This window comes from Pollicipes pollicipes, unplaced genomic scaffold (assembly GCF_011947565.3).
Source record: "Pollicipes pollicipes isolate AB1234 unplaced genomic scaffold, Ppol_2.1 Scaffold_4219;HRSCAF=4965_pilon_pilon_pilon, whole genome shotgun sequence".
Classification (NCBI taxonomy): Eukaryota; Metazoa; Arthropoda; class Thecostraca; order Pollicipedomorpha; family Pollicipedidae; genus Pollicipes; species Pollicipes pollicipes.
The window spans coordinates 31,712,625-31,730,731 of NW_023596448.1; the positions used below are offsets into that span (position 1 = coordinate 31,712,625).

The 18,107-nt window shown below is 50.2% G+C and overlaps 1 protein-coding gene across 4 annotated transcripts; it reads left to right on the forward strand.

Annotated features, from left to right (window-relative positions):
- The first annotated feature begins 4,750 nt into the window (after window positions 1–4,750).
- On the forward strand, window positions 4,751–11,303 carry LOC119095464 (ubiquitin-conjugating enzyme E2 S-like). Of its 4 annotated transcripts, none has more exons than XM_037218296.1 (6): window positions 4,751–4,966; window positions 5,195–5,238; window positions 7,440–7,587; window positions 8,548–8,738; window positions 9,008–9,136; window positions 10,501–11,303. In XM_037218296.1, the coding sequence occupies exons 2-6, from the start codon at window positions 5,230–5,232 to the stop codon at window positions 10,630–10,632; spliced, it is 609 nt and encodes a 202-aa protein (XP_037074191.1). In that variant the 5' UTR covers window positions 4,751–4,966; window positions 5,195–5,229; the 3' UTR covers window positions 10,633–11,303. The 4 variants fall into 4 exon arrangements, with proteins under 4 accessions (XP_037074191.1, XP_037074190.1, XP_037074189.1 ...); XM_037218295.1 differs by having other exon boundaries at window positions 4,751–4,894; XM_037218294.1 differs by having other exon boundaries at window positions 4,752–4,786.
- The last annotated feature ends 6,804 nt before the right edge of the window (window positions 11,304–18,107 follow it).

The following is an 18,107-nucleotide window of genomic DNA, read 5'->3' on the forward strand; positions in this document are numbered from 1 at the left end:
GCACCACCAGTGATCACACCCATTTCAAGCCTCTGATTCACATTTCTTTATCAAAGAATTGTGCTCCCACACCTGCACAGCTCGCGGGACTATCAAAGTGCAGGATTACTCACAATTTCCGCACAGGTTTTCAGTTACAACACGACATTGAACTGAGATCCCTTCAAAACAAGTCTCAACGGGGTTTCATGGTAATGCAGCTCGAGAGATTGTGCTTGTGGGACACAGTTTTTGTGCTCAAGATTTAACTTTGTCGTACAATACGTGTTAAACATTTAGCTTGAAGGCTATAGCTTGAAGAATATGATGAGAAGAATATGGCTTGAAGACATGCACGCTTGTTGCTTACCTCCAGAAGTCGTAAATTAGGGCAAACAGATTTGAATTCCCTACCCCACAACAACCCCCACCTTTAGCAAATAAGAGCATTTTAAGTCTGCACGCTTCTTAGTTTTGCGTCAAAGTTATAATGTCACGTTTGTATGGAGCTAAAATATTCACTAAATTGGTACACCTTTGGAAACAATTGAAGCAATTTCCTTACTACGTATGTGATAATGCCGAGTAGGTGAAAAAAGACCGAACATGACTTGAATATTCAAACGCGCGATAACCACCCGAGTACCACGGGATAGACCCAGCTCACGGCGGTACCCAACAGGAAGAACGAAACACTGGCGTTGTCAGAACCATTAACTATCAACAAGTGCTCTTAACATCAGCCATGGCTGTTACCTGTGACGAATCTGGCGACAAACAAATTATAATGAGTATGTCAATCAATGAACCAATTCATACACATTAAGACATCCATGCCAACCCGGTATACACAAGCCGCTGATGCTCCTGCCACCAGCGGCGGAAGGCGTAACTCATTGATATAGGTGACGCTGGCTGCCACCAAGCAAATGGAGTTCGAATTGAACGCCTGAGTTGCTGTATGTTGCGTGACATCAGTAGCGTCGGCAGGAGGGGGGCATAATGGACACGTGCCTTCCCCTGTCCTTAAGTGGATGATCAGGTCTAATGGATGGTCAGGATCGTAGGTCCCGAGGGGCCGAATGGGCCCCTCGGGACCTACGATTAAGGGCACAATTTCAGGGCCCAAAGGGCCCGAAATGCCGACCGGAGGTGGCATTCAGAGGCCAGAACCGCAGGGCCTGGCGCTTCAATGCCATCCAGAGGGCTCTGCACGCTCATCAGGGGCCCCTGGATCGTTATGGGCCGATATGTCCGTCAAGCATCACCAGTACCGAACATGCGGCTCTGTGTCGGCTTGGCTTAAGGGCCTGCTTTCTAATCAGCTACAAAGCCGGAGACAGCGATTTATAATGGTCGGACCCCTGCATCTGTCAGATGCCCGCGGTACCTATCATATGGCCCTGTGTTCCAAGCGGCTCCGGGCCAACCAGGGGCAGTTCTCGATGAGGCCCAAAGGGGGGCCCGGGCGGCCCAGTGGGGCCAAAGATCAACGGTTGGAGGGCATAAGGAACCGAAGGACGGGCTTTAAATGGCATAAAGAATCACGGCCCGCAGAGTCGTGACCTAAAATATCAGTGAGAGGTCCTCTTGCACCGTTTGAGGACCCCTGAAACAATGCGCATGTCTCGATCGGCGAGAGACTACGAGCACCGAACAGTTGGATCCCTGTCACTCTGAACCCTGGGGGCCATTTGCCAAACAGGAGCAAGGCTGGGAGCCACAACTTGCAATTGTCTGGGTCCCTGAAACAATGAATGGGGCTCCTGCGTTGGTCAGGGGTCCACAGCGCCTAACAGGGTGTCATGTGCCAGCTGGCGGCCCTAAGTCGGTCACGGGCTTTCCTTCAGTAGGTCCAAGGGTGGACGAAGGGATTCTCGGGACCAAAGATCAAAGGACCGATAGGGGGCTGAGGGGCCCGAAGAGATGGCTGTAGGTCACATTAAGTACCCCGCCCGTAGGACCGTGATCTCAAATGTCAGTTGGAGAGTCCCTTGTACCGATTTGGGACCCGAGCGAGCGGACTCGACTCAGAGCGCTTTATTTCGGCCAGAGATCACCAACGCCAGACAGTCGGCTCTGTGTCGGTCTGATGTCCTGGGACCCATTTTCCAAGCAGGGTCAAGGCCGGGTCCGCGATTTGCACTGGTCACAGCACCTGCAACAATGCGGGGCTTATGTACCTATTAGAGGCCCAGTGCCTAACACGGTGTTAGGTCAACAAGTCAACAAGCGGATTCGAGTCAGTCAGCGGAACATCTGTATTCAAGTCGTACGTGTTCTATCTGCCCAGACCAGACACGAGCGCTGCGAGACGGCAACTGTATTAACCCGCGAGGCGAGCAGGCGGCGCCGACCTCGGCGGCGGCGCCCCAGGCAGTACACCGCCGGTCGGGGCAGCGGCGTACCAAGGTGCGGCAGCACTGGCGGCGCGAGCAGGGGCGGCCTCAGGCGCACGCCAGTAACATCGCGATGCATCTCTCCCCTTGAGCAAATGCAAGTAAATGCTAATACGCTTACGAAACGAAATTACTGGCGACAGACTGCTGCTTCCCTGCTGCCTCCCCGCTGCTTCCCTGCTGCTTCTCAGACTGCGGCTTCTCTGCTGCTTTCCTGCTGCTTCTATGCTGCTTCTTTAATGCTTCTCAGAAAACGCGGCCACTGCGTGTTTTACGCGGGCTGAAACTGAGCGGTGGCGGTGGGTCTTGAGTCTGGGGCACTTGCGCGTTGCAGGGCTGGGCCGTAGCTTCCGTCAGCGGCGGCAGCGACGGCGGCGGCGCCGCTCCCGACGCGGGGGATGGCACAGCTGGTGGTGGCCGTGGCACAACCGATCGTGGTGCAGGCGCCGGTTCGCGCGGCTGCGGTTGCAGCAGTGCCGATGGCGCCACCTCGCCAAAGTTGTGAACTTGAAATTTTAGGCTCCATTTCATCATTTACGGCCCATGCCGTTTTCGGGGGACCTTTATGCCCACTTGCAGGATCATTTCGATTGTTAAGGAGCATTCCACTTTGCCCTTCATTTCTTTGCATTTGCTCGGAGGGCCCTGCGCTGTTGCTGGGATCTTTCCTGTTAGCGTACCGGGGCACTCTTGTCAATCACGGGCCCTTCCGCGGATTCTTTTTACTCGTCAGAAAGGCCCTGTAAGCTATAGCCGGGGTATTCTCGGTTGCTCAGGGGCCCTTTACGTGGGTCTCGGTTAACCCACCGACATACATGCGATATGCTCACGGGCCCCCTACATTGGTCTAAGGCGTTTCCAATTCTGTCACTTGCTTAGGGCCCTGCACTCTTGTCGGGGGCCCATCTGATGGCCTGCTTGGGCACACTCAGTCGTTCGAAGACCCTCCACACTGAATGTTGCGTAATTCTTTTCTGAATGGCGGGCCTCACGCTATCGAGGGGAGGCCTATATGATAAACTGTTCGGGCACGTTCGATCGTTCGGGGGCCCTCTACATTGGGCCTTGGCCACGTGTTATTTGAACAGCGGCCCTGCGCACTTGTCGGGGGGGGGGAGGGGCTGTTTGCCTCCTCGACCGCACTCAATTGCTCGGGGGGGGGGGGCTGCACATTGATTCTTGGCGCTTGAATTTAGCGCCCCTTGCTCCTATCAGGGTCATCTGATAACCTGTTCGGGTACACTCGATGCTCAGGGTCCCCCTGCTTTGATCGAGGGGTCTCTCCCTTTGATCTCATTTGCGGAGGACCGTTCACTCCTATCGAGGCTCGTGCTGTTAACCTGCCCATGCACGCTTGATCGCACAGGGGTTTTAATTCATGGTCTTGGATAATTACCCCTTGCTCGGATAGTCCTGTGCTGTGGCCGGGGCGTTATATGTCAGCCTGCCGGGCACTACCGATCGTTTAGGGGCCCACCAGGCCGGTCTTGCGTTCTTTTTGCTTGCTCATAGGGCCTTATGCTTGTTGATGGTAGCCACTTTGTTGGTCTCCTGCGGCACCCAGTATCGCTCAGGTTTCGTCCCAATTGTCCTTGGTGCCTTTGCCTTAGAGCAGTAGTCGAATATGCGTCGATAAATTTTTATGCGCAATTGCCGAATGTAATTTTACATGCCGCCGTCGTCGTATGTGTCACTTCCATCGGCTATCGAGTGCGAGATACTTCTACTAGTGCATCACGCCCTAAACATACTTTGAATGCTAGGATATGTTGCACTCCTGTAAAACAAAGGAAAAATCCTGCATTAGTCGTCAGCCATCAGCTGATTACATCGTCCAGTCGGCCAATCGCAAATACGTAAGCGAAGGACGAAGTCGTGGCTGGAAGGTGGGGTGCTGGATATGGTCGAGCAGACCGTGATACAAACAAGGCTAAATCGCAAACACTATCAGATCCTTTACTGGCACCAAATCATACGCTCAATTTTATGTTCATTTCAACTTCTCGCAGTATAACAACCATATCAGCGATAAGGTGCGCGAAGCGATCATGTATTTGCAGATGTGCCATAGTTCCACATTGACTTGTATGTGTCAATGAAGAAATCTGCATGCCACTAATTTGGTAGCATTGACGTAACGTACTATGATGAGCACCAGAACAAAGGTAGCCAAAATTTGAACAACATCGATGAATGTATAGATTTGAGCAAGAAGGTAGTTTTGATTTTGTTTATAAGCATATTGAGAACATGTGATAGGTTTTCTCTTACAAAATCCGAATATTAATTTAAGATGTCGTCACTTCTACGTCATTTGGTTAACAGCATTTGAAAATGTGCATCGTATGTTATTCCCTTGTACCTGAATCCATTCAACGGTCGCTGACAGCCGACGATGCGCAAAACGAGTGGGTGGAGTACGTTGGTGGTCCGGTGTCATCGAACGAAGAGCGAGTAGATCGAACGGCGACGTTTTATTCTTGTCTGTCTCGAAGAAAACGTAATAAATACCCTGTGTAGGTACCTTACACTCTTCAAATGCGTTAATGGCCTGTGTGATTGTGTATCGTACCGGTGTGAACATACAGGTAACGATTTCGAAGCTTAAGATTACGTAAAGGGAACGATGAAATTGTTAATATGTGCTGAATAAATGTTGGCAGAACTATTTTCTAGGACGATATTTTGTTAGCAGTCTGAATTGGGTTGTGTACTGTTGCTCAGCATATCCAAGTCCTGTTTTGTTGTATGTGGCTCTAATTTCAGTGAAAATTATTGAATAAGGACATGTTAATCTTGTCCTTTCTGTGTTTCAGAACAAATCCAAGTAATACAAGAATCTTCAGAAGGAATGGCTACTGTAAGCAGATTCTGTCTATATGATTTTTCATTATTTTACCTTATAAAAGAAAGCTTTGTCCATCCTGTTCAAGTACCTAGGTAGCATGCATGTACCTACTTGCCTTCATATATACTGGTTTGCAGATGATAACCTGTTACATTGCAATAGCCATGCAGCACAATTTGGTTTGGGTGCCAGGCTTGCAGGTTACAGCATATGTACATTTGCATGGATATATGGTGCTTAGACATGTACAAAAATTTGCAAGGCATGCTAGGCATTATACATGTTTTGGTAGTGCAGCTGTTGGTTACGTGAGACTGGTTAAAAACTATCAATAGATTACACTTTGGCTGTAGTTAGGAAGTGTTATTGAGGTGTCAGCTGAAGATTGCTGCTATATTTGCTTTAATGTCTCATCAAAGGGTTGCTGCTGTATTTGCTGTTAAGGTGACAGCTTGAGATTGCTGCTATATTTGCTTTTTAGGTGGTAGCTAAAGGTTGCTTTTATGTGCTTGTAGAATATGTTTTATATCCAAAGGCCAAGTTACTTTAATAAGAGCAAATGTAAATCAGTTCTTTGATTATTGATTGATGTTATTACTGCTTTTCATGTTGTATGCTAGCTACCTTTAATTTTTTACCATGAACATTTTTGCAGATAAAGAATTGCTATTTGGATGTCATTGCAGCTCAGTCAGATGCTGAGCATATACGGTGTCACCCGTCTCTCACCATGGCAAGGAAGGGTGGGCACCTCAGGGATTAAAACCCAGTACTTATGGTTTCCTGACTGATTAAGACATAGTGCAAGCTTATGAGGGCTAAGTAACATAGTAATAGTGATATCATTCCTCACCACAAACTTAAACACATACTATATCCAGTCAAAGCCCTGCTTATCCTGTATGGCATGCATCTTGCTTCAGTTTAAAATGGTGATCAGTACATGATGAGTGTGTGAGGAAGGTGTACAATCCCAAATTATAATTGGTGTAAGGCATTGCAGAAACATGCTGGTGCTTGGTCTATTTCATGGGAGTGTGTGATGCTCAGTGGTGTCAGTATGTGTGTTTATTTTGCTTTCTTTGAGACTTCTGATTTTCATTTTGTTCTTTATATTCTATATGTATATTTCCTGCCAGGCTTGGGATTTACTTCAGTTTTTTATCATCTGGACTTGTAACTATGGACTGATCTTGATAGACTGCATTGACTAATACTGAAGCTGGCTAACTTTTGACTGTACCTGAACTTGACTTTCATGGATACATTTGTTACACTTTTCTTGACTTTTGACTTTCCTTGACTTGACTTTTCAAGATGCTCCAAACCCATCTCTGAATTGAGCATCAGCAATGGTGGTCATTGCATGAGCCCTTGCTACCCACACCATCCTGTCATGGAATCCCCAGTCAGAACAAAAGTTCACATGAACAGAATGAGTTCATGTTTTCGAGCAAAATCATAACTTGTCGCCATGCTGACTATGTACAGATACGGCTACTTAATGGTGAGTGACTGTGCTAAAAGTTAGTTCCTTCTGTAGCCTGCTGTGACTGTGCCGCTCCTGTCTTAGCTTGGCCCATGATGAACTTAGTGGACTGCATATATCTGAGCTAACCCTTTTGGCATTAAACATGAGAGACTGCCCAAAACTGCATATGTTCCCAAACTGAACCTAATCCATTTTCATGGCCACAAAAGTGATCAGGGGTGTTGAATTAATTCAGCTGGCAGTTCCCTACTCCCATGCATTTTTTTAACCACTGTCGCTCTATATCTGGCTCACTTCTCCTTGCCACCTACCACCCGGAGAGATGTACTCCTCTGTAGCTTTCCTGACCTCCCATGACCCAACCAACATGGCCTTTTGATCTTATCTTGACCTGTTAGTCTTGGCATGACCTTTTGATTTTATCACAACCTTTTGACCTTACCATGACATTTTGACCATAGCATGACCTTTTGGCCCTATCAGGACCTTTTGACCTCATTGTGATCTTTTGACCTCATGACATTTTGACCTTATCATGATCCTTTGACAACTAACATGACTTTTTGATCTGCCTGACTCACCCATCATTGTCAGGGTATTCACCAACCCATCAACGCTACACTCTCGCTCAACCATGGCCAACAAAATGTCCCCAGGCGGGAGTCGAACCCCAGACCTCTCACTCGGATCCCAGCACTCTGACCTCTTCGCCTGCCGGCAGACGTCGAACGTGGAGAACCTGTCGCCACAGACGATCCGTCAGGTGGCGCGCGAGCTCGCCGGCCTGCAGACGTCGCCACCCGAGGGCATCAAAGTGCTCTTCAACGAGCAGGACGTCACTCAGGTGGAGGCGCTCATCGACGGACCCGGTGAGGGGCCTGTGCCGTGAGAGGCTGCAGCACCTCTGGTGCAGGGTGCGCGCGTCTGATGGGCTGCCGGGAGAGTGCGTGCAGACACTGAAGAGGATGTGCTGAGGCTGAGGACTATGTGGGCGGATCCTGGGGTGAAAGTGTGTAACTACTGTCATTGATAAAAATAATGTTGTTTAGGCTGTTTTTGTTCATTTCCTAGGTGAGTGTGCACCTTAAACTCTTAACTTATATTTTAACAGCAGTATTTTCTCAAACTGTTTGTCATTTTCATTAACAATAATGAGTGCTGCATGCTGATTGATTGGCACTGCTCAATGAGAAAGATCATTTGTGGTTATCAGCAGGTTGGGTCTAATAATTTGCTTTATTAACTGACATAGATCCGCTTTTTTAAGTTTGTTTCTGGTTTTGGTGATACTTTCCGCGATGGAGGCAATGTGTTTTTGGGCCGCAAACATAACAACCAGCCCATCTATGTCATTGAGGTTTGTGCCTGGCATAAATGAAGCAAGTTTTATGTGATTTTAGCCAAATGAGGAGTCAACTACCTTTGTCAAACTTGGTCGCTGATCACGGAAAATAAAGTGAGCAACATCAACTTGGATTCAAGTTGATCTTGTTCTCAGAGAGGAAAGTCCAAGAGCAAAGTGTGATGTGTTTTTCAAGTGGCAATCACATGAGCAGCCTGGACTTTGGCAAACGGGGTTGTGGACGTTGAAAGGTTGTCTTGCTTGTTATAGCTAGTGGTAAGATGTCAGATGTCAGGTGAGATATAAGATGTCAGACGCGGGCGTTGTAGTGTCACAGCCATCGCCACTATCAAGGTTACAGCCGAGACGCTGTACGTGGGCGGCGTACTCCGGGCGGAGCTGACCGCCGTTGCCATGGTTACAGCTGGGGCGCCACATGCGAGCGGCATGCTCTGGGCGGAGCTGACCGCCGTTGCCATGGTTACAGCCGGGACGCCGTACGCGGGCGGCGTGTTCCGGGTGAAGCTGGCGCTCAGTCGCGACTTTCCCCGTTCGCCGCCGAAGGGGTTCTTCATCACGCGCATCTTCCACCCGAATGTGGCGGTCAGCGGCGAGATCTGCGTCAACACGCTGAAGAAGGACTGGAAGGCGGACCTGGGCATCAAGCACCTGCTCCTGGTAATGGACGCTGCGGCGTCACCCCTGAGCGTGCCCCTGGTGCACGCGCCGGCCGGAGCTTGGTAGCACAATCAGCTCGGTAGCTCCATTGGTGCCCCCGGACTCGTAACCTTAACCCATGTAGCCTCGCGACTCGGCATGCAGAGGTAGATACGCCGCTTGCCAAAGCGCGTGGGCCACCCAGCGTGTCATGTGATGCCGTGTCTGACCGGGTGGCGCGTTCCCCTTCTGACGCGACCCCGTCTGACCCGCGCGATGCCTGCTGGCAGACTATCAAATGTCTGCTGATTGTGCCCAACCCCGAGTCGGCGCTGAACGAGGAGGCGGGCAAGATGCTGCTGGAGCGCTACGACGACTACTGCCAGAGGGCGCGCATGATGACCGAGATCCACGCCCAGGTCGGTCCGGGGCTGGCGCGGCGTCTCAGGGAGGTCAGGGAGAGCCCTCATCCATGCCGGTGAGGGAGTCAGGGATTCTGGCTGGCTGGCTAGGGGGGAGGGGGGCATGACAAATGGGTCAGCAGCAGTCCAAGCCCAATTTGGTAAATGTGCTTCATGCACTGCAGTATTCATTACGTGATTTATTTGTGCGGAATGGCGTTTGTTATGTAGCAGTGGGACGCCTTCCGCCGCGCGCGACGAGTGGCGCGATAATAGACGACGGTGGCACTGGCATGCAGACTATACCTTGACGTAAGCAAATGGAGTCGTTCTCTGGGAACTCACGTAATTAGATGGGGTCACGTCTCAGCGAACTGGCCTGCATGCCTCGACCGCTTTTATGGCCTAGGAATTCCAGGCTTGCGCCCCAGCATTGGTCAATCGAGATTGGAACTGGAAAAGTGGCGTGGTCCGCTTTGTAGGTGATTGATGGTATTGCTGAGTTGGTCATCACTCAGCTTCAAGTGTTGGGCAAATGGTACGCTCGCCAGCACAATAGGGTCAATTTAGCATTTTTGTCTTTGCTTCACTGGGTTGGTCAGCATTCAACTTCAAGTGTTTGGTAGATGGTACGTCCGCCAACACAATGTCAATTAAGAATTTTTGTCTTCTTTGATTCCCTAGTCTTAACCAGGTATTCCAGGTGTTGTGATACGTTTTACTGCTAGGACGTCCATGGTTTGTGCGACCGTGCGCGCAACCAGCGGAACAGAGCGACCTAGCCACTGCGATGTCATATATTGCTTTTCGTCGGCCGGTTTTTATCATGTGTCGGCAGCGCGTCGTCGTGTCATTTGAACCCCATGGGTTGGCAGCATAAGTGTCCGAGGTCATCTGGTTTTGATCCGTGGTCTGTTTCGCCGCGGGTTATTTTTCGTTTTCCTTGGCAGTTGAGGAGCTCCGGTGATGTCTTGGTAATAGTCTACTGTTTAGAGAAATCCACGCCCACTTGACAGTTTGCTGGCAAATACTGCGAAAGTTTTACAGCACGAGCTGCAATAGGTTCTGCTGCCTGTGGTGACAACTGCGTGGTGATGTGCTGCAGCTTCCGTTTGCTTTGCTGAAGGAGAGACTTCCGCTGTGTGCCGTTCGCGTGGTGCCGGCTCGTGGTCACGTTAAGTTTCAGCCAATTAAAACCGTGTTACACTAATTTAGGTCATTCTAATAAGTATGTAGGTTTCATAACATGTTGGTGGTAAAAAAGTGAACTTTTCTGAAAACAGCCGACGACTCCGATTGCGGTCAATCTGGACTAACGCGATCGGCCATCCCGCCATCTCACGGCCGGACAGCAGAACTTAAGTGTTTGCGCCGCTCCACAGGTGGCGCGTGGCAGCAAGGCGGCGGAGGAGGGCGAGCCGACGGCCAAGAAGCACGCGGCGGAGCGGCCGCCGGCGACCGGCGACAAGCGGCGCCTCAAGGACAAGACGAGGCGCACCCTGAAGCGGCTCTGAGCGGCGTCGTCCGGAGAGGCCGGTGCCGCGCCGAAGGGCGCCGGCGGCAGCCGCCGGCGCCGCCCGTACAAAGTGGTGGCCCGAGCGCCGGGGGAGGGGAGGAAGGTGGGGCGCCGGGTGTCTCAGACGCGCTGCGGACTGGCGGATTTCGCGCCAGCATTCTGGGGCGCTTCGGCCGATTGGTGTCGTTTTACAGGTCACCGGGCGGCGGCGGGCGCGCCTGTTTGGCTGTACCCCAGGCAATATTGAGCGCCAGATTTTGGCGCGATGACCGCGAGCGAGCGGCGCGATGGGGCGGTCGCGCGGCGTGCGTGGAGATCGTGCTGGCTGGAGGCAGCGGCTTGTTTTAGAGCCTGTCGTTACGTGCAGCATTTCCGTTTTCGTATTCGCTTGTGTAATTTCTCACCTCCTCGAAATCGGGCTCGCGGGTCTGGCCCCCACTGCCAGCTCCGTGTGCCGCGTTTTAACTGGAGCGCTGTTGGTTCGCGACCTTCCAGCCTGCCCTTCATCCCGGTCATCTACAAGCCTCGCGCTCGGCGAGCGTGGTCGCGCCGCGCGTTCGTTTTCGAGCGCCGCGGCCGGCGGCGGCTGGCGTCTGGCCGGCGTCGCTGTTCTGGTCGCGCCTGCCGGCATCCGCAGAGGGAGCGGTAATACACGTGCGTGTGAGACGTATCTGGCTCCAGCCGATCGGTCGACGGACGGGGAGGAGGCGGCGCTCGCCGGGAGCCGAGAGCCGCTCGGGGTCGGGGCCGGCCAGCTGGCGGGCGTGCGAAACGGCTGCCGATGCGCCGTCGGTGCGGCAGCGCGTGCTGCCGCTGACCCGGCTCACAGGAACAGGACCGGTAGCGGATCCCCATGGTAAGGTGAAGCCGGCACTCGCAGGAGATATGCGGTGACCAGGACCAAGGGGTACGCGATTCAAATCGCGCATCAGTTGGACATTGCACTTGTTCATGAGATGCATCTCGAAGTATCCGTAACGTAAATGGCGCTTGTCGAACTTTCTGGCCTCTCAAGGCAGCCCTTCAAGGTCAGTTCATCCTCAAGTGACGGCCACTCCATGTCACCGGAGAGTTACCCTTTAGCCTATTGGTTTTGCATGGGTGGCACGAGAAGGCGAGCGGCGCCAAAGCCGACGAGCGGTCGTTCGAGAGACCGGCGTCACCCCGGCAACCGCGGTCGGAGCGACACAAAACCAACGCGCTTCAATAGACAATTTGACTGTTTGTCACGTGATGTCACGTGACGCGTGATACTGCTGAGATTCGTTTCAGCGCAGGCATGTAGCCAAAGTATTAGACCATCCATATCTCACCTTTCCTGGGTATTCTACGAGGAATAAAGCTGTTGGCACTGTCCTATCTTTGTTCCTAATGTTCCTCGCAAATGCACGTAACAACTTACGTAGTTGTCTATAAAATTGATCGGGTGTACATTCCAAGGAAGTACATGCCGCGGGCAATCAGCCGGAATAGTGTTCATGGTCTCCATTTTAGGATACTGCGGAGCAAGAAGGCGCAGGAAGATCGCAGCACCTTCATGATGAGTGGGTTTTGACCAACCATAGATGGCATGCTTGGCCAGCACGTTTTGTTGAACAGTCAAGTCAAGTCAAGAACAGAAGGATCACATGAAAGGCCCGAAACTCAGCAGGCATTTGGAGAGCACCACCTGGGAGTTGAACATCTGTTGATTTCGAATTGAAGGGCAAGCGTGTAATCGCTACAGCTCTGCGCCTTGACTTGTAAGGTTATGTGTTGCGGCACTTGCGCACACTGTGCGAGCATTTGACTCAGGCACGCCCATTATATGCTGTTACTTTTCAAAGCTGTTGGTGAGGTTTCAGTACTCTCTGTAAGCACCTGTTTTCAGGACATGGCTACGAAAGCGCGCAAGCGTGGTCATCAACCACTGCTCCCTGGCAATGGTTTAGTCCAAGTTTTAGTGAGTTACCCATGTGGCCGTGGTCGAATTTCAGGTGTTTGGCCGTCAGAGCGCGTGCGTGACTCGTGACTCTGATCTCGATTTTTCGTTGGAATGTTGCCATCAGTGCATGGCATAACTTAAAAAACAGCAGGAATAATCAGTCTACGGCAGTCGGGTGCGAAAGGGCTCCCGGGGAGTACTGTGGGTACTTTTCGTCAAAGCCGTAACGGATTTATTCCGTGGCGGCAAGCGTGGAAGTTGGCTTGAGAATGGGGTGCCAACGCGACCCTTCTGTGACGCTGCGGCTTGGTTGCGTGACGACGTGGCAAGGCACCTGTTTACGCTATGCAAACGATTATCTCGGGTTTGAAGGCGTCTTATCCTTTTGTCTATATTACCTATATATGTTGCCATTTTAAAATTTATTAGCACGATCGGCTAGTTAGTGCGCTAGCGTGCCTCACGCAACAGTGTACGAGCGGGGCGGAACGGATGGCCAGCACCGCTGTTTTATTTCAGTATTGGCACACCAACCCGAAACTTTGTTCAGTATTGGCACTCCGACACAAGGATCGTGTTATCGGACTGCACTTTTGGGTCGCTTTTCTTCCTTTCCCTTTTAAGTGCAAGTCCCATGCTCTCTAGCTTGAACCGCACTCTGCACCCGGGTTTTCAGCTGGCGTCCGGACATAAAGTCGCGTGGAAAAAAGTTGGACGAAAAGAAGTCGAACGACAAAATGTTGACAGGGATAAAAGCCGACTGGGATAAAATTGGAAACGAAGTCATTCTCACCGCCTGCCGTGCAAAAATGGCCTTCTAATACTGCTCATCATTGATATATGTCATGTCATATGTCATATGACGATCCTGTACATTGTTATATTCGTGTGTCATTGGCTGTCCAGCACGCTTTCACCACGGTTGTCCTCTGCCACGCGGCCGTGATCGCTTCCATCAGAAGGCGCTGAGAAACCCGAATCGTCTATGAGTGGAAGTGAGATATTGGCAAATAGAAGCTTTGCACTTTAAATAGTGTTATATTTGTTTGGTTCGTGACAGGGACTGGAAAAGACGAGGACATGACTAGTTTAGCTGTAATGGCAAACAGGCAAACATCTCTTACACATGCAAATTAGGGTACAGTGGTCCAGTGTAATGTATTCATTGAGTGATTTCTCAAATGTTTGGAAATTGAAGCATTCCGAAACGATTTGGAAGTCCAAATTACGCTGCAAACAGAGAAACGTCAACCAAAGACAGGGGATGCATCCCCCACAGGTGAGATTTGTTCCCCAACTTAAACCGCAAGCTACACAAAAGCGGCGTGCGGACAAGGTGTCTCTTACGGCGTGAAATTAGTGAAGTGGAGATGGTTTCCTCGCCTGAGCATATCTCTCAGAGGGGAATGTCATCGGAAATGATTTTGTCATCATGCAGATGGTATTAAACACAATGAAATTGAACAGTTCGTGTTTGGGGACCTATGCATAGGACTTATATATGCATTGGAGAATTTTCGCCTCACGGGATTGTCAGCCGCGGGCGTGCTGATGACGCGTTTACGCTCACATTCACGAACAATGGCTTGATAATACATTATAGTTCCAAACGCGTACTTCACGCCATCCGTTTATTACGCGAGAGCTCGCGCATGGCGACAAAACAAACGACACACGTGCGAATTTCGAACACGCCTACCCTTCCTTCAGACGGTCGTGGAGCTTTCCATGCGAGCAGAAGTAATCCTGCCGCAACTCCAATTTGCAGTAATTCTGGACCAGCACCAGGCTTTCACTCCGACATTTTTTTAACCTTTCGACGAAAGCAGGACTCTCTTGAGGGCCACGCAGATCTCATTACCTGCTTACTACAATTTCACACGTGTAAGATTGCTTGACAAAAAAACACAATCACACGAACTAAAATACAAGAACACATGATGCTAAGCCACAGGGCGCTAATAAACAGAGCATGCCATAACATCAGAATCAGTCGGATATCTGGGCTCAGGGGGAGCTCTTCTGCCTTCTGTGGGGCATCACCGCAACGCACCGAGCTTTAACGCGCTTATCGCAACAGGCGTAGTCAGTGCCCAAGCTTGGGTGTCAGGCCTTTAGTTCTGAACCGTTTGAAACACGTTTTCGGACCGCGCCGTCAGCAACTTCTCGCAATCATCATCTTTGTACGCGCCATCAGATTTGTCAGATTTAAGTAAAATCAGTGGCAGCTCGCGCTCTGGGCGGTGGCGTAGTTTTTTTTGTTATTCAGTTCAATGGGCTCCAGCCTCCCCACTCCCAACCTGGGCTCCACTTCACCCCCGACTTTGAGAAGAAAGTTGAACAAATCCAGGAACTTAACCGGTCGTTGACGTCTTTTGAGGACACACCGTGTCATGTTCACTGTTCAGCCCGCAAGTCTTCTTACCTCTGTGAGTTGGTGTGGTCAGAGGGTACGGAATGACGCATATCAAGATGACAGGAGCGGATATCAGGACAAAAGATAGCTGTCTTTTTATAGGTTCACGACATGAAATCAATGAAACGCAAACGGGTTGCTGGTTTCTGCACTACTTTTTATGCTAGGCGGCTTAGGGCTGATAGGACATCCTGAAAGCCCGAGGTTACGTTAGAGAAATTTCATCATTGATAAAAATAAGAAAATTGTGTGTCCGAACTTTGCCAAGAATATACTTCTCCCACAACCTGTGAATTGATCATTTTCTAATAATTTCTAACGGAGCCTGTGAGATGTATTCTGTCAAAAGATGAGAGTAAATAAACCTTGTTTACACCAGCTTGTCACTTAACTTAGCATGGTGAATCTGTCCTTGCGGAAATGTTCGCTTCATATATGTGTATGTATACGGATATGCGTATACACGCAAATTTCCAGCCATGACGAAATCAAAGAAAGAAACGCCCAAGATACGCTATTCTGAGCAAGCAAGTGATGATACTCCTGCTCTTAGCAGCGAGTGCTGCGGCGTTTTTATTTATGTTGGTGCTTGGCTTTTTGGGTCCTCACGGGACGGAAAACTGGGCCTTCGTAATCATCAACTCGAGGCGGATGATCAGAGACAAGTTGTCAGTGTTTTGCGTCTGAATCCGCTTCCGTCGGCGTGAGCGATATTTGCGTTACATTTTGTCGGACGAGAAGTTGAGCTGAGTGGTTTAAAAGCACCGAAAACGATATTTCAAGGTGGCAAATTTGACATAAACAAGCAAACACCGGAACGCTACCTGTTCATGCGCGTACATCCACATCATGATTGAAACTAGGGAAGCGGTGCTTACTTCTGTTCTCGGGATCCACACCCGCCACCATAAAATCATACGTTTCCATACAAGCACGCAAATGCGTCATCGTGGATCATCTGACGATGTTTCCTCATCAATATTACCGACCGGTGACGCGAATGGCGGCGATTTCACCATCAACACCCGTCAAATGTCACCCACCATCAATTCCATTGGCGCAGTGCTCAGTGCCCACCTGGGGCGAAGCTGGGACGCATCCGTTAGCGCAGAATTAACTCGGTGACTTGAGAGCGGATAGTTGCCTGGCAGCATCAGCATTGCTAGTCGCTGCTTCGTTGTCAGCCCATACACCACGCAGACAAAACGGGCCGTGGAAACATGCTTTGTCCATAGAACTCACTGTTCGTCTGCTTTGGTATTATCCGTGTGTGTTCAATGGCGTCGTGGCACTAGACAGCTTAACCAACAACGTCTTCCTTCACTGGATCCAACAAATATGAACCGGAGGGGGCGATCTGCGCGATTATTGTGAAATTTTACACCACACCCATATGCTTTGTGTTTCTAACAAAATGCCTGATTCCTGAAGACCCTAGATGTTGACCATGAATGCCCTGCAACCCTTGTTAATGTCACGCCCCCCTTGAGTGTCATTTGGAGCTCGCCGCTCATCTGTTTGAGAACTCGTCACTGCAACTGCCTCCCAGGCTTTACTGTGATCGGAGATCGACTTGCATGCACTGCGCTCTTTTATACCAGCAAGGTGCCTATCCTTGGATCATCCTCCTGGTGTCAGCCTCCCGACAGATTCTGCACAAAACATGAGCTCCTGACATATTCTGCACAAACCATACATAATGACCGGCTCACTGAAAGGCTCGTCGCTGGAGGTGGGGAGGTCTGGAGGATGTCTTGTCTTGGGCTGGGATGAGGTGAGGGTAACTGCACGCTGGAAAGTAGGACCGCCTCTCTGAGCGTTCCTCACGTGGGCGTACATGGGGGGGGGGGAGGGAAGGGGTAGCCATGGTGCGGGGTAGGGGCGGATGTCCTCAGTGAGACAGCATAACATACACCACAGGTCTTCAGTTCACAGCAAACTTTGACGGTGACCTGCCCTTTGCAAGGAAATCAGTTCAATTTTTTCCTCTGGAAAAAATCAGTTCACTTTTTCCCTTTTGAGGGTAATCAGCTAACTTTTTGCCCTTTGCAAACTAACCAGGCAACCTTTTTCTTCTGAAGGAAACCAGTTCTCTTTGCCAAAACCCAGATGCGAAGAATGAGATGAGAGCTGGTGATATGACGCAAATGGGGGAATATCTACGACATAACAAGCGGACGCATAATAAGCAGAAATAAGCTCTCGAGGTGGGCGTGATGCCTGTGACTTCCGCCGGCGTAACTGGACATAACCAACTGACCCCTGACGCGCATACGCAGAGCGCATGCATTGAACCCGGCCGCTTCCTGGACAGTGTTCCGTAGCGGAACCAGCCGCATTACAAAGCATGGCACCACTGTAGCTAAGCTCCTTTACAATACTATCGAAGCCGATACACGTTCTACTAAGCGACCGGCTGTTTAAATGGAGTCTGATGACAATCAGAACGGCACAACACTTCACCAGCCGATGATGATGATCGGCTGATGATGATCCAATGATGATCAGCTGCGCGCTATCCTGTGGGACACCAAACGTCCAAACAGGCCAGTGGCATTGCGACAGGAGATGGATATGTGATATATGATATAGATGTGAGATAGGAAAGGACGGTATATGTGAAGAGTTGTGACAAGACTATACTGTAACGACGCGTGGAGTCATCCACAGTTCTAAATCAGGCGTGCAGTTGGGTGTAGGTGTGTGTCTATTCAGCTTTTTCTAGGCCCGAACTTTGAGGGAGAAGTATGTTCAATGCAGAGGTAATCCAGTCTTTGCGTATTTTGCAGGAAAGCTTGGACCATTTCTCATTGCTCTACCCGCCTCCATTTCACCCATTGCGTGAAGTTATACACGCCTGCAATGCATACAAAACATGAGATACTAAACCTCCATGTCAAGTACATCGTTATCAAAAATGAAGCCAAAGTACTTGCCGATGTCAGAAGGGAGCACGTGGGGACTGCCTAAGTTTGAGCCCGAGAACCCTCAAATGACATGCAGGATTGTCGATGAGTCATGCCGGCAACGCTTGCCAGTTTAAGTGCAATGGCCGACTTTTGAGCCCTACAGGGAAAGGATGTATGTTGTGTGATGATTGTGTTTGATCAACAATTACACCATAAACATACAA

What these genes read in the sequence shown, in the direction of transcription:
- LOC119095464 (XM_037218293.1), top strand. Translation starts at nt 4,774, where the DNA reads ATGCGCAAAACGAGTGGGTGGA. An exon ending in GCGCAAAACGAGTGGGTGGA is followed by an intron (nt 4,796 to 5,194) that starts GTACGTTGGTGG and finishes TCTGTGTTTCAG; the next exon opens with AACAAATCCAAGTAATACAA. An exon ending in GGCGCTCATCGACGGACCCG is followed by an intron (nt 7,588 to 8,547) that starts GTGAGGGGCCTG and finishes CCATGGTTACAG; the next exon opens with CCGGGACGCCGTACGCGGGC.